Raw genomic sequence first — 12,927 nt, 5'->3', positions numbered from 1 at the left:
TACAACGAACTGTTCGTTTTCTTCTAAATCCCATACTTTGTCATTTACCACATGAGCTTATGATGCTGAGTCGTTTGGCCATCGTCTTGACTTATCTAAAAGGTTATTACATAATCCGCTGATATGGCTAGACGGCCACGGAAATTAGCCCTCGAGTCGAATAATGTAGAGCAATATTTTCTCTTCCTGCACTTTGTCACCCAATGTCCTAAAAAGGAGTGAGTTGAATGATGTGTCTGATAAAATATGGAACAGCACACTTTACTCAGCAATTCTTCCTTTCGGCATTCTTTGAATGCCATTTCCTTTTTTCCGCATTCCTGTCTCAAACCCTTTTAAAAGCCCGGAAACGATCCCGCATGTTCCCAAAGTATGTTCCCAAATAGATTAAATAGTTCGGTTTTCCTCAGCTTCTACCTGTATTGTAAAATCCCCGCTCATGAATCATGGGAAAGCACGGAAGGAAGCATTCTATTGCTTTGTTTGACTTTATAAATCGGGGTAACTTATTATGTTAATTCCCCTCTGGATTCATTGTTTTAAAGGGAATGTCCAAACCAAGTTGCTTGGCAAGAAATAAAGGTAAATGAATAGCTAACGCAATTTTCCAACAGTGTCTCATTAGTTGAGTGACGTCAACCAAAGTCGAGCTGTAAGCAGCTAATCGTGTATCTTATCTCCTTTTTCTTTTCAGTAATATAGCCACGCTTCCATCATATATTCAGATGCATGCCATTAACCAGCAGGTTTAAGGCTACACCGGGGCTCGAACCCAGAACCTTTCTCCAACACCCAGCCTCTGACCACTTCTAGAGCCAGCCTCCCCATCCTTAGAGCACCCAGAGTCCCCTCACTGCAGCCTCAGGGCCAGGAAAAACCTTCTGCGACGCCAGTTGGAAGGAGGATAACAAGCATTGGTGTTGTTGAACGGTGCGTCGGGATAGGGGCACGGTACCGAGCGGCGGGTTTCAGGCACTCAGACGGAGACCTCAGGGCCGGTCCGGTACTGGCAGAGAGGGCCTCTGGGTCTGCTGGCACTAATGGAACATCTATTAATAACTGGCTCAGATAAGTCTGTCTCCAGAGGGCTGTGCTCCATTCCGTGGACCGCCGTAGAAGAGGAAAAAACAAGGGTTTATTTATTTTATTTTTTTCCTCCAAGGTTGTTAGGGCAACCCTCATCCATTTTTCAAAGTAAAAGTTGGGTCACGTCAGGAAAGAGGCTTTGGTCTACTTAGTTGTTCTATTTTGTTTTTTTGCACAGACGGCCTGGACACTCAATCTGTTTGTGTGTGTGTGTGTGTGTGTGTGTGTGTGTGTGTGTGTGTGTGTGTGTGTGTGTGTGTGTGTGTGTGTGTGTGTGTGCGTGCGCGTGTGTGTGTGGGGGGGGGGGGGGTTCTAATGGTGAAGGCTGGGCTATTTTTGGAATGCATTTCTGGGCAATTTTAACGATTTAAGAGAAAGCCGTGCCCGTGAACACTTCAGAGCTAAAGCCCCCCCCAACCCTAGTACAGCGTGACCTTTGAACTTGAAGGGGTCGGTAATCAAACGCTCCGTTAGAGACCGTGTCATGTTTTTATTTTCCTTCTTGACCTTGTGATCCCGGCCGTACGCCAGCAGATGGGACCTGTGGGGTCTTGTCAGTGCATCACTCCAGCAGTGATTCAGTGTGTTATCGATCGGCCAGTGTGAGCACCAGGGCTTGTCAGGACTGTAACTGAGAAGCTGAAAATTGATTTTTTTTTAATAATATTGAACTTAGAAGAACTCTCTTGAGGTACATTATTTCCAATGTTATAATATAATATATAAATATTTAATCTTTTTATTTTTGCGATCTAAATATTTTCGTGCAAAGACTTGTAGAAATGCCAGAAACTGTACTTTGCTTCTGAATGAACTATCCAAGATGAACAATTAATTATTCAATGATTAACTCTTTTATAGATACCTATAAAAGAGTAAAATGCAAAGTGCTTAACTGCTCTGTCTTTATCTCTCCCACCTTCCCTACCTCTCTCGCCCCCTCTCTCTCTCTCCCTCCCCCCTCCTACCTCTCTCGCTCTCCGTCTCTCTCTCTCTCTCTCTCTCTCTCTCTCTCTCTCTCTCTCTCTCTCTCTCTCTCTTCCTCCCTCTTATCTCTCTCTCTCTCCCTCCCTCCCCCCCTCCTACCTCCCTCCCTCCCTTCCTCCCTCCCTCCCTCCCTCCCTCCCTCCCTCTCTCTCTCTCTCTCTCTCTCTCTCTCTCTCTCTCTCTCTCTCTCTCTCTCTCTCTCTCTCTCTCTCTTCCTCCCTCTTATCTCTCTCTCTCTCCCTCCCTCCCCCCCTCCTACCTCTCTCTCTCCCCCTCCCTCCCTCCCTCCCTCCCTCCCTCCCTCCCTCTCTCTCTCTCTCTCTCTCTCTCTCTCTCTCTCTCTCTCTCTCTCTCTCTCTCTCTCTCTCTCTCTCCCAGGTGGCCATTAAGTCCATCAGGAAGGAGAAGATCAAGGATGAGCAGGACATGGTCCACATCCGACGGGAGATTGAGATCATGTCGGCCCTCCGTCACCCCCACATCATCTCCATCTACGAAGGTAGGGGGACACGCCTGTGTGTGTGTGTGTGTGTGTGTGTGTGTGTGTGTGTGTGTGTGTGTGTGTGTGTGTGTGTGTGTGTGTGTGTGCGTGCATGTATGTGTAGGTGGACACACCTGTGTGTGTGTGTGTGTGTGCGTGCATGTATGTGTAGTTGGACACACCTGTGTGTGTGTGTGTGTGTGTGTGTGTGTGTGTGTGTGTGTGTGTGTGTGTGTGTGTGTGTGTGTGTGTGTGTGTGTGCATGCATGTATGTGTAGGTGGACACGCCTGTGTGTGTGTGTGTGTGTGTGTGTGTGTGTGTGTGTGTGTGTGTGTGTGTGTGTGTGTGTGTGTGTGTGTGTGTGTGTGTGTGTGTGTGTGTGTGCATGCATGTATGTGTAGGTGGACACGCCTGTGTGTGTGTGTGTGTGTGTGTGTGTGTGTGTGTGTGTGTGTGTGTGTGTGTGTGTGTGTGTGTGTGTGTGTGTGTGTGTGTGTGTGTGACTGTTAGCTGGACGCTCCTGTGTGTCTGCCTCTGCCTGTGTGTTTGTGCGGGATGCCAAAAAGTGAAAAGGTCAAAAAATCCCACTGATTCAGCGAATAGAATGTGTAAACTAGAGTCATCCAGGGTTGAAAAGTTACTGGGTTCGATCCCCGATGTCCACAGCCTTCCTGTTAGGCCATCCTACGCACATTCTCTAACCCCTGGCCCTTCTCCTTAATAACACATATCCAAAACACACTTTGGGCTGCTTTGGACAAAAGTGTCTGATAAACGCACTATTTTACAAACTGAGCTAAAATGTCTCCCTCTCTCTCCTCCCCCCTCCCTCCCCCCCTCCCATCTCTCCCCTCTCCCATCTCTCCCCCCTCCGTCCTCCGCTCGCCAGTGTTCGAGAACAAGGACAAGATCGTCATCGTGATGGAGTACGCCAGTAAGGGCGAGCTCTACGACTACATCAGCGAGAGGCGTCGCCTGGGCGACCGCGAGACGCGACACTTCTTCCGGCAGATCGTCTCGGCCGTCCATCACTGTCACAAGGTAACCACGGAAACGCCGCGCAACGCTAGCACGGTGCTGCTGCTGCTGCTGCTGCTGCTAAAGTTAGCTCGCTATTCTCGAGTTAAAGATGTTTTCATTTGATCAAAGCATCTTATTAGGTCTGGTTGAATGATTGAATCAGAATGTTCTGTGAGAATCTATTATTAAATAATAATAATAATACATTTAATTTAGAGGCACCTTTCAAGACACCCAAGGTCACCTTACAGAGCATATAGTCATCATACATTTTTTTAAAAACAAGACATTGTGGAAAAAATAATTAAATAAATAAATAAACATAAGAAATAAGAAATAAATAAAAAAAGATTATTTTACATGATATAAGTGTTTAAGAGTAAAAGAAAGTTACTATTGTGTGCTTTCATTTGGTAAGTTTAATGAAAACTAAAATTGTTATTTTTATGGAGCCCATATTTCTGTTGGTTTATGTTGGTGGAAAGGCTCAACTTCTTAATTAAATGTCTAAATAAATGAACGGTAAAATAGAAAGTGAAATATGACTTTGGGGGTGTGTCTGGTCTCTTAGGAGCCTCAAATCTGTCTCTCACGATGACCGTTTCCTCAGACCTACACCCCTGTTTCCTCTGGTTCCCACCTATGACCCCATTCCTACGTCAGCTCTGTATATTCATTCCTTATTAAGCGTTCTACTCCACCTGTTTCCTTTGCTCGCCCTGCTTGGGGCAGTTCCTGGACCTACATCCCTGTTCTCTCTCTCCTTTCCCCTTCCCTTCCTCCACCTCCTCCTCCACCCCCCCTCCTTCATCCCCTCCTCCTCATCCCCCTCCACCCACTCCTCCCCCCCCCTCCTCCTCCACCCCCCCCCCCCCCCCCCTTCTCTGTGTTTCCGCTTGCTCTCCTTCCTGGAACTCGGACGCAAGAGAGGAACTGGTTTCCTCTCAGCTGGAAGGGGGAGGGGCTTGTTGTGTTTGGCATTTTCACCATGATGACACACACACACACACACACACACACACACACACACACACACACACACACACACACACACACACACACACACACACGTACACACGTACAGACACTCAATGCAAGGATGTCACCAGCAGCTGAGTGGCCCGGCCACTTCAGTCACTTAAAACTTTGTGTGTGTGTGTGTCTGTGTGTGTGTGTGTGTGTGTGCGTGCGTGTCTGTGTGTCTGCGTGCGTGCGTGTCTGTGTGCGTGTGCGTGTGCGTGTGTGTGTGTGTGTGTGTGTGTGTATGTGTGTGTATGCGTGTGTGTGTGTGTCTGTGTGTGTGTGCCTTCAGTACAGTTAATTGTGTCGTGTTCATATAAATAGACGGAACGTGCCCCATTTCGCCATCTGTCACCTTTCCTTAAGCTGTACCTAAAATAAATCTGATGTCCCATCATGCATTGCATGTGTGTGTGAGGGACAATGTGGCGCTGTGGCCGCAAGCATTTGCTTACTTCGGTGCCCCTCTTAATGTGGAGCAGTGGTCTCACTGTTTCCCATGAGGTCACTCCCTCAGCACGAACCCCAGTTTGTTTATTGTCAGCTGTTTATAGGTGAGCCGGCTCTCTGAAGTTCCCCAGGTGATGTCACCCCCGGTTGTGGCACGAGAAGATGACGTCTACTTTGTTTTTCCATTGTGTTTGTCGTGTTTTTCAAAATAAAAGCGTGTGTGGTTTCTGGTCTTGTGTTGCAGAACGGCGTTGTACACAGAGATCTGAAACTGGAGAACGTGCTTCTGGATGAGAACTGTAACATTAAGGTGAGGTGCTGTTGCTGCTGTGAGCTAATGTTTCGTGTACCTTAACCCTGGAGCGATGTGGCTCTGATCCAAAGAGGCTGTGGCCACACACGCACACATGCACAAACATGTTGTACTTTCTTTTCTTAGGTTGTTCGAGAATAAGGAATTTGGAAAATGCAAATTTGAACCTCGGAAAATGCAAATTTGAAACAGAGAAATTGTTAATGAATGATGTCATTATTATTTTCTTTCTTTTAAAGGATTTAATTGAAAAGCAAACAAATGTGCATGTTTAAATTTTGTCAAACCAAAAGGGACAAACATACCATCAACGGCACTGTTTTACGGCGGCAGAAACCACGTCTATCGTCCTGGTTTTACGACCCTCACCTTCTGCGTTCCTCGCCCCAGATCGCAGACTTCGGCCTTTCCAACCTGTACCACAAGGACAAGTTCCTCCAGACCTTCTGCGGAAGCCCTCTCTACGCATCCCCCGAGATCGTCAACGGACGGCCCTACCACGGCCCGGAGGTACGATTCCCCTGCTCCCTGTGCCCTTAAGCAGGGCGTTCCCCAACCTTGCTCCTGCCATCAGCCGCCTCTCTGTGGAGCTGCCGTTCTACCAGGACCCATCAACCCGTCAGTGAAGTCAGAGAAGCAATATGTTCTCATCTCTGTGCTACGTGAGGTCAGTTCTCTATCTAAATTGGAGATTCTATATGAGGAATAAGATTGAGGTGTGTCATCTCTTTTTCTATCGGGTGCTCAGCGACAGTAATACGACGAAAGCACGTTGATGTGGTTTTTCAACGCAGTAACCTCCCCTTCTCAGTCTTTAACCCAGTAGGCTTTATTGCTAACAATCGAATTCACTTGTAACTAATAATTGATTTCATGAGTTTGAGTATGACTTCATTAGTAACTAGCTCAGCAGCTGAAATACAAATGCATACAACCATAACTTTTAGAGACAATATATCGTGGCCATGTCATGGCCCACTTGGGCCTGTACTGTGCCACTTATGGCACGCCAGCCACCGATTGAGAACCACTGCCTTTTATACCAACATGTATCAAAAGAAATGTAACTTCCAGTTCGCAAGTAGAAATGTACAGAGAGAGAGAGAGTGAGAGCGAAAGAAAGAGAGAGAGAGAGTGACAGAGACACACAAACACACACACACACACACACACACACACACACACACACACACACACACACACACACACACACACACACACACACACACACACACAGTGAGACAGAGTGAGAGTGAGAGAGAAAGAAAGAGAGAGAGAAACACACAAACACACGCACACACACACACACACACACACACACACACACACACACACACACACACACAGAGGGTGAGACACCTAGAGAAAGGGGGAGCAAGAGGAAGGAAGGAAGGAACTGGACCACTTCATCAGGGACTCTCCACCACCCGTAATTATCCTCAGTGAGATGAAGCACATGGCCTTATTGGAAGGCCTACATATCAGCCCGTGGACCTCCATGTTGTTTCCCATAGCGGAGCCCTGATCTGAAATTAGAAGCAGGCTCCTGGATACAGATCAGACCCACAGTATCTCATGGATGAAATTGTGTTTCTTCGACCGAGAAACCATCGCAGGGGTCAAACTACCCAAGATTTATGTGTGTGTGTGTGTGTGTGTGTGTGTGCGTGTGTGTGTGTGTGTGTGTGTGTGTGTGTGTGCGTGTGTGTGTGTGTGTGTGTGTGTGTGTGTGTGTGTGTGTGTGTGTGTGTGTGTGGGTTGATGGTACTTCGATCAGAACACAGACATCCCCTGCCCTCATACCCTCACTCATGTAAAACCTTGAATAGCAAAGAGCCGTTGAAGTCCAGCTTCACCCCCGGTCAAAATGGAACGGGGGAATCGGGGGGGAGGGGGGGGTGGCAGTGTGTATGGGTGGGTAGACTAAACTGAACTTTAACATATTGTCCCAGCCGGTAGGAAGTCTGCTCATTCGGGGTTGGGCCACACACACACAAAATCACACACACGCAAACGCACACACACACCAGCAACATGTAGACCTATGGATTCCTGAAACTTCGCCAATTGGGCGGAAAGATGTTAATCACCCATCACCAAGCCATCAGTAAAATCTTGCATGGACACACCCACATATACACACACGCACCCACGCACGCACACCCGCACACACACACACACTCACACACACACACACACACACACACTGCTTCCCATGAAGTGCAACAGGGGAGTGGACTTCCCCCGTTTTTTTTATTCCTTTTGTTTCAAAACCGAGACACTGATGCTGATGATAAAAATTCAGTTATGAAACACACTCTCTCACACACTCACACACACACACACACACACACACACACACACACACACACACACACACACACACACACACACACACACACACAGGTTTGTAGCTGACTCAGCCAAGACAAACAAACAAGGCAGAATCTATGAGGTGGGGGAGCCGACAGTGGGCATTGGCTTCAGATGGTCTGATACTGAGAATAAAGCCCAGTGAGTAATGCTTAGGAGGGTTTGATGTGATTATGATTAATAGAATACATAGATGTTTCATATGATTCGTAGAGAGAGTAATGTAATAACATTTTCTTCCACTGTTTGAAGGGATTCATTTTGAGGGTACTTTACTCCCCCTAGTGGTCGATGAATAAAATAATGCTGCTTTAACCTGCAAAGTCTCATATTGTATATGCTGTGTGCCCATCGTCTCCAGGTGGACAGCTGGGCCCTGGGAGTGCTCCTCTACACACTGGTCTATGGAACCATGCCTTTTGACGGGGGGGACCACATCAAACTCATCAAGCAGATCAGCAATGGGGACTACAAGGAACCAACCCAGTCGTCAGGTAACATCAGACGATATCCGTCCTCTTCCTTCTAATCATCTTGTTACAATTTGTGTACGGATGTCTGCTGAAGTGCCCATCTTCAAATCCCTCCTAAAAACCAATTTCTATGCTCTTGCATTTAACTCCATAAAAATTAGATTATTGTGTAGTGCGACCTTTTGTGCCTTTAATTGTTTTTATTTGGTTTGTTTTGTAACAAGATAGTTGAATTGTGCAGCACTTTGGTCAAGTGTTTTTTTTAAAGGGCTCTATAATAAACTTGAACTTGAACTTGGATAAAGGGTGTGATTGTTAACTTTGAGAAGCCACGGGCGTTTCTCGTGTGCAGCGATTGGCCCCGACGGCTCCTTGAACCCTCGTCTTCTCGTTCAGACGCCCGCGGGCTGATCCGCTGGATGCTGATGGTGAACCCCGAGCGGCGCGCCACGGTGGAGGACATCGCCAACCACTGGTGGGTCAACTGGGGCTGGAAGAGCAGCGTGTGCGACTGCCAGGGCCCTCCCAGCCAGGGGTCCCCGATGCTAGCCCGCTTCATCGACTGGCAGAGCCGCGCGTCGGGCGCCGCCGCCGCCGCCGGGCCGGAGCCCGCGCCGTCCCCCGGCTCCTCCTACGTCGGCCGCAGACTCAAGAAGCCGACCAGGCCGGAGGCCGAGTGCGGGCCGCGCCACCCCACCCCCGCGGGGGAGGACAAGCAGGCGCTGAAGAGGCCCAAGAGCATCCTGAAGACCCGGGCGTCGGACCACCGCTCCCAGAGCCTGGGGGAGCTGGAGCTGAGGCGAACCCTGCACTTCACCGACGGGGACGCCCGCTTCCGGGGGGGCGAGGTCGGGATGGAGGACGAGGACGACGAGGACGACGAAGACGAGGACGACGAGGAGGAGGACGAAGATCACGGCTGTCTGGGCGGCTCCCCGGCGAAGATGGTGCCCACGCTGCCGAAGAAGGGCATCCTGAAGAACAGCCAGCAGAACCACCTGCTGCTACAGCAGCAGCAGCAGCAGAGAGAGTCCGGCTACTACTCCTCCAGCGAGCGCAGCGACTCCTCCGAGCCACAGGGGGGCGCCGCCCCCACCGTGGCCATGACGCCGGCCGCCAGCTCCCCGTCCAAGAGGGGCGCGGGGAGGAAGGGCATCCTGAAGCGCAACGGCAAGTTCTCGTCCAACACCCACCACCGGGACGGCAAGACCTGCTCCACGGCGTTCCGCTCCGACTCCGCCGGCAGCCGGGCCGGTGGCGAGGCGGGGCTGTCCCGCAGCCAGAGCCGGCCCTCCGGCTTCATCTCCGAGGACACGCCGAGCCTCCCGGGGGCGTCCTCCTTCGGCGGGCTGGACTGGCCCCCCGGGTCCCCCCGGCCCGGCAGCATCAGAGGGTGCCTGTCGGCCGAGGACCTGCTGCAGCCGGACGGGTTCCGGGGCCTCCAGGGGCCGGCCCACGGGGGGGGGAAGGTGAGCCAGGGGACCCAGTCGCCCGGCTCCCCGGGGGAGAACGGGAGCTTCTCCCTGCTGGGGGACATGGATGACGTGACGCAGGTGTACCAGCAGGCGCTGGACATCAGCTGTGCCATGAGGGAGACCTAGACCCCCGGGGCTGTGTGTGTGGGTGTGGACTGGACTGCCGTGCACACAGACACACACTAACACACACACACACACAAACACAAAGAGACGCATAAAGAGCTATCTCTTGTAGGGAGGCTGTCACTGAAACAAGCACAACCCTTCACCAGTCGCCGTTGAAACCCCATTTTACTGGTTTTGGCCTGTTTCTTTTCTGGTGTCAGAGTGAACTGCTAAAAGTGTTACGATATACACACACATGATTTCAACCAAGCGATCTACGTCTTCACACTGGTAGAGAATCCTCACCCTGTTTTTGGACAACTCCAGGCTGACCTCTGAACTCTGCACCCCACTCTCCCCATTAAGGACAGATGTCGTCTGAAAGCACTGAAGTCAAAGTTACTGTCCCACCCGTCAAGTCTCCACAAACCAGTTCGCACATCCCGGAGCATACCTGTAGAATTACTGCTAAGGCTTTACACGTGTACACTATTTATTGATCTGTTTGGTTAGGAACCCGTTTCTCCGAACCTATTTCCACATGGGATACTTATTGTTTGGGAAGGCGAGGAGTAGAGGAAATGTATTTGTTGAGTGAACTGCCAAACAGATCTAGAATGTGTCTCTATGCTCGACGTTACAGCATTTAATTTATAGCGATAAGAGAATAGTAGTTGCTATGGAGTCTCTTTTGATTTTTTTTGTATTTGTGCAGTTGGTTTGTCAAGAAAAAAACCAACAGTATAAGGTTGGTTTTCTTTCTAGGTCTGCTCACTTGAAGAAACTCAATGTCGGGAGAGTTATCGGTGTACTTTTGATAGACTTGCATAAGCAGGAAAGTTCTGCGGTTCCATAAATGTTTTGTTTTGACTATAGGAGGGCGTGTGGAGAGAGCTGCTGTTGACTCAGGGTCAAGGTTAATCGCTTTTCGCGATCCACGTTGATTAAAAGGAAGTGCCCGTCCAGGGAACGCCGTCCAGCCCATTCCGTTCCAGACGGACTCTAACGCACGACCACTGTTGGCTTAGTGTAGAGGTGGAGCTCCCAGGTTAAGAAAGTAAAAGTCCCCCACTAACCCCGAATCCATCAGTTGTGTAAGTAATGGACTTTGGCCCAGATGGAAGATTCACAAAGAATGAGTGAAGTCTGCTGGGGTTCAGTGCGAATGTGCAGCAAAAAAACCATCAGAAATTCCCGAAGTTCTAGAACCGGTTAATTTTATGCTTCTGGCGTTGACACAAAAGGAAAGAAAAAAACGAATTTGTCAGTCAACCAATCCCAACCTGGTAGTACAGTATATGTGTTGTGGCTGTGTGAACCACTGGCTCTGGGCTAGCTGCTTCCTTCTCACACAGCCCTACCGCCGGCTACCCCTTCATTAACACAGTCTCCGGTGTTGACTCGCTCTCCCAAGTGGCCTGCATAGTTCTAGGAGCAGTAATGTGCCAGTGGACCCCTTAGGTATGTGTGCCTGGCAGTGGAACTCCACAGGAACACGGCCCTTTAACCTAGAAAGGACGGAAGACCCAGTCTCCCCAGTCCACCACCCTTGCACGGGCCTCATCAGAACAGAAAAGCCCCCTCTTTGAATCCACTTTGAATGACTCAAGTAGAAAAATGTCCTAGTGTACTAAGTGGGTTTTCACATCAGGCGTGGCTAGGTTTGCTGTATCATGAATCGAGAAACGATGGACAATGAGATATTTTGGTATTCTTTTCGTATTTTGGATTTTTTTTAGAACAAACATCTAAAGGCCTTGAAAAGGAATGGGAGACGATTCAATGTTCTTTTTTACTAAATGTCAGTTTGTTTAAACATCAACTTAAATTATTGGATGGTTTACCAGTCAGCCTAACTACCTACCTGCGCGCATTCTGCCCTATACGAACTGAGTCTTCCTCAAGGCTAGTTCGACCTATTGCTAAAGCTAGCTATCGCTAAGCTAGTCATGTGTTTTTGGCGGGAGGCATGAAGGGAAGGGGGGAGGGGGGGTATTTTTTCAGTTGGATACTTTCAAAATCTAGCTTACTCTAGCCTGTTTCTCCAAATTGCCTAGCCTAGCTCTATATATCTGAATGTCGTGCAGTGAATGTCTGTCTGAGCTTTTTGACTAGATAGGACTCAGCCAGAGAGACCATCAGCCTTGTGGGGGGGGGGGGGGGGGGGGGGGGAGACGTCTTTAGAAGCGTTGCTTGCTAAGCCACGTCCTTAGCGCCTTGATTAGAAGTGACAGCCGCGCAGCCACATCAGCCTTTTCTTCTGTTGAATGTATAATTTATAATAACTACGAAGGGGACGTTGAATGCCTCTTTTTAAGTCCAGCTCTTTTGCCTAAACGGATGAAACAGGGTATTTAGCGTATAGGTTTTGTTGAAATGTATCGTAATTGTTTGAAAGCTTTATTTTGTTATGCTTTGTATGGTTTTGCACAATATGAAACACATCTTTTTTTATTTGCTTAAGCGTTGCAAGGTCTTCATCCAGTCTGTTTTCAACCAAAACACAATGTTTGTAATCCATCTGCAGTTGTTTTTGCTCCCAGTATTTTATAGGAAAAACATCTTCGAAACAATAGCTCAGAAAACAACAGTATTTTCTTGAAAGCCTCTTCCAAAATCAATCCTAATAAATAATTTATTTGAAATCAATGTTGTGGTGGTGGTTTGAATATAAACTCAAAAGAGAGCGAGAGAGAGAGAGAGACACACACACACACACACACACACACACACACACACACACACACACACACACACACACACACACACACACACAGAGCGACAGATAAGAGACAGGGAGAGAGAGAGAGAGAGACACTCACAGACAGACAGACAGACAGACAGGCAGACACAAAGAGAGAGACAGACACAGACAGACAGACAGACAGACAGACAGACAGACAGACAGACAGACAGACAGACAGACAGACAGACAGACAGACAGACAGACAGACAGACAGACAGACAGACAGACAGACAGACAGACAGACAGACAGACAGACAGACAGACAGACAGACAGACAGACAGACAGACAGACAGACAGACAGACAGACAGACAGACAGACAGACAGACAGACAGACAGACAGACAGACAGACAGACAGACAGACAGACAGACAGACAGACAGACAGACAGACAG

General features: G+C 48.8%; 1 protein-coding gene across 1 annotated transcript in view; it reads left to right on the top strand.

Moving 5' to 3' along the window:
* LOC130381631 (NUAK family SNF1-like kinase 1) overlaps positions 1-11,744 on the top strand; it is a 14,792-nt gene extending 3,048 nt beyond the window's left edge. The window contains exons 2-7 of the mRNA XM_056589325.1: positions 2,452-2,572; positions 3,445-3,596; positions 5,290-5,355; positions 5,749-5,868; positions 8,093-8,225; positions 8,601-11,744. Of these exons, the coding sequence (XP_056445300.1) occupies positions 2,452-2,572; positions 3,445-3,596; positions 5,290-5,355; positions 5,749-5,868; positions 8,093-8,225; positions 8,601-9,805 (1,797 nt within the window). The 3' untranslated portion in view covers positions 9,806-11,744. The remainder of the gene's footprint in view (positions 1-2,451; positions 2,573-3,444; positions 3,597-5,289; positions 5,356-5,748; positions 5,869-8,092; positions 8,226-8,600) is intronic.
* Positions 11,745-12,927: the final 1,183 nt, after the last annotated feature.

The sequence above is a fragment of the Gadus chalcogrammus genome, chromosome 4 (genome assembly GCF_026213295.1).
Source record: "Gadus chalcogrammus isolate NIFS_2021 chromosome 4, NIFS_Gcha_1.0, whole genome shotgun sequence".
NCBI lineage: Eukaryota > Metazoa > Chordata > Actinopteri > Gadiformes > Gadidae > Gadus > Gadus chalcogrammus.
The sequence above is the reverse complement of the archived record's forward strand: the minus strand, read 5'-3'. Positions and strand labels throughout refer to the sequence as shown.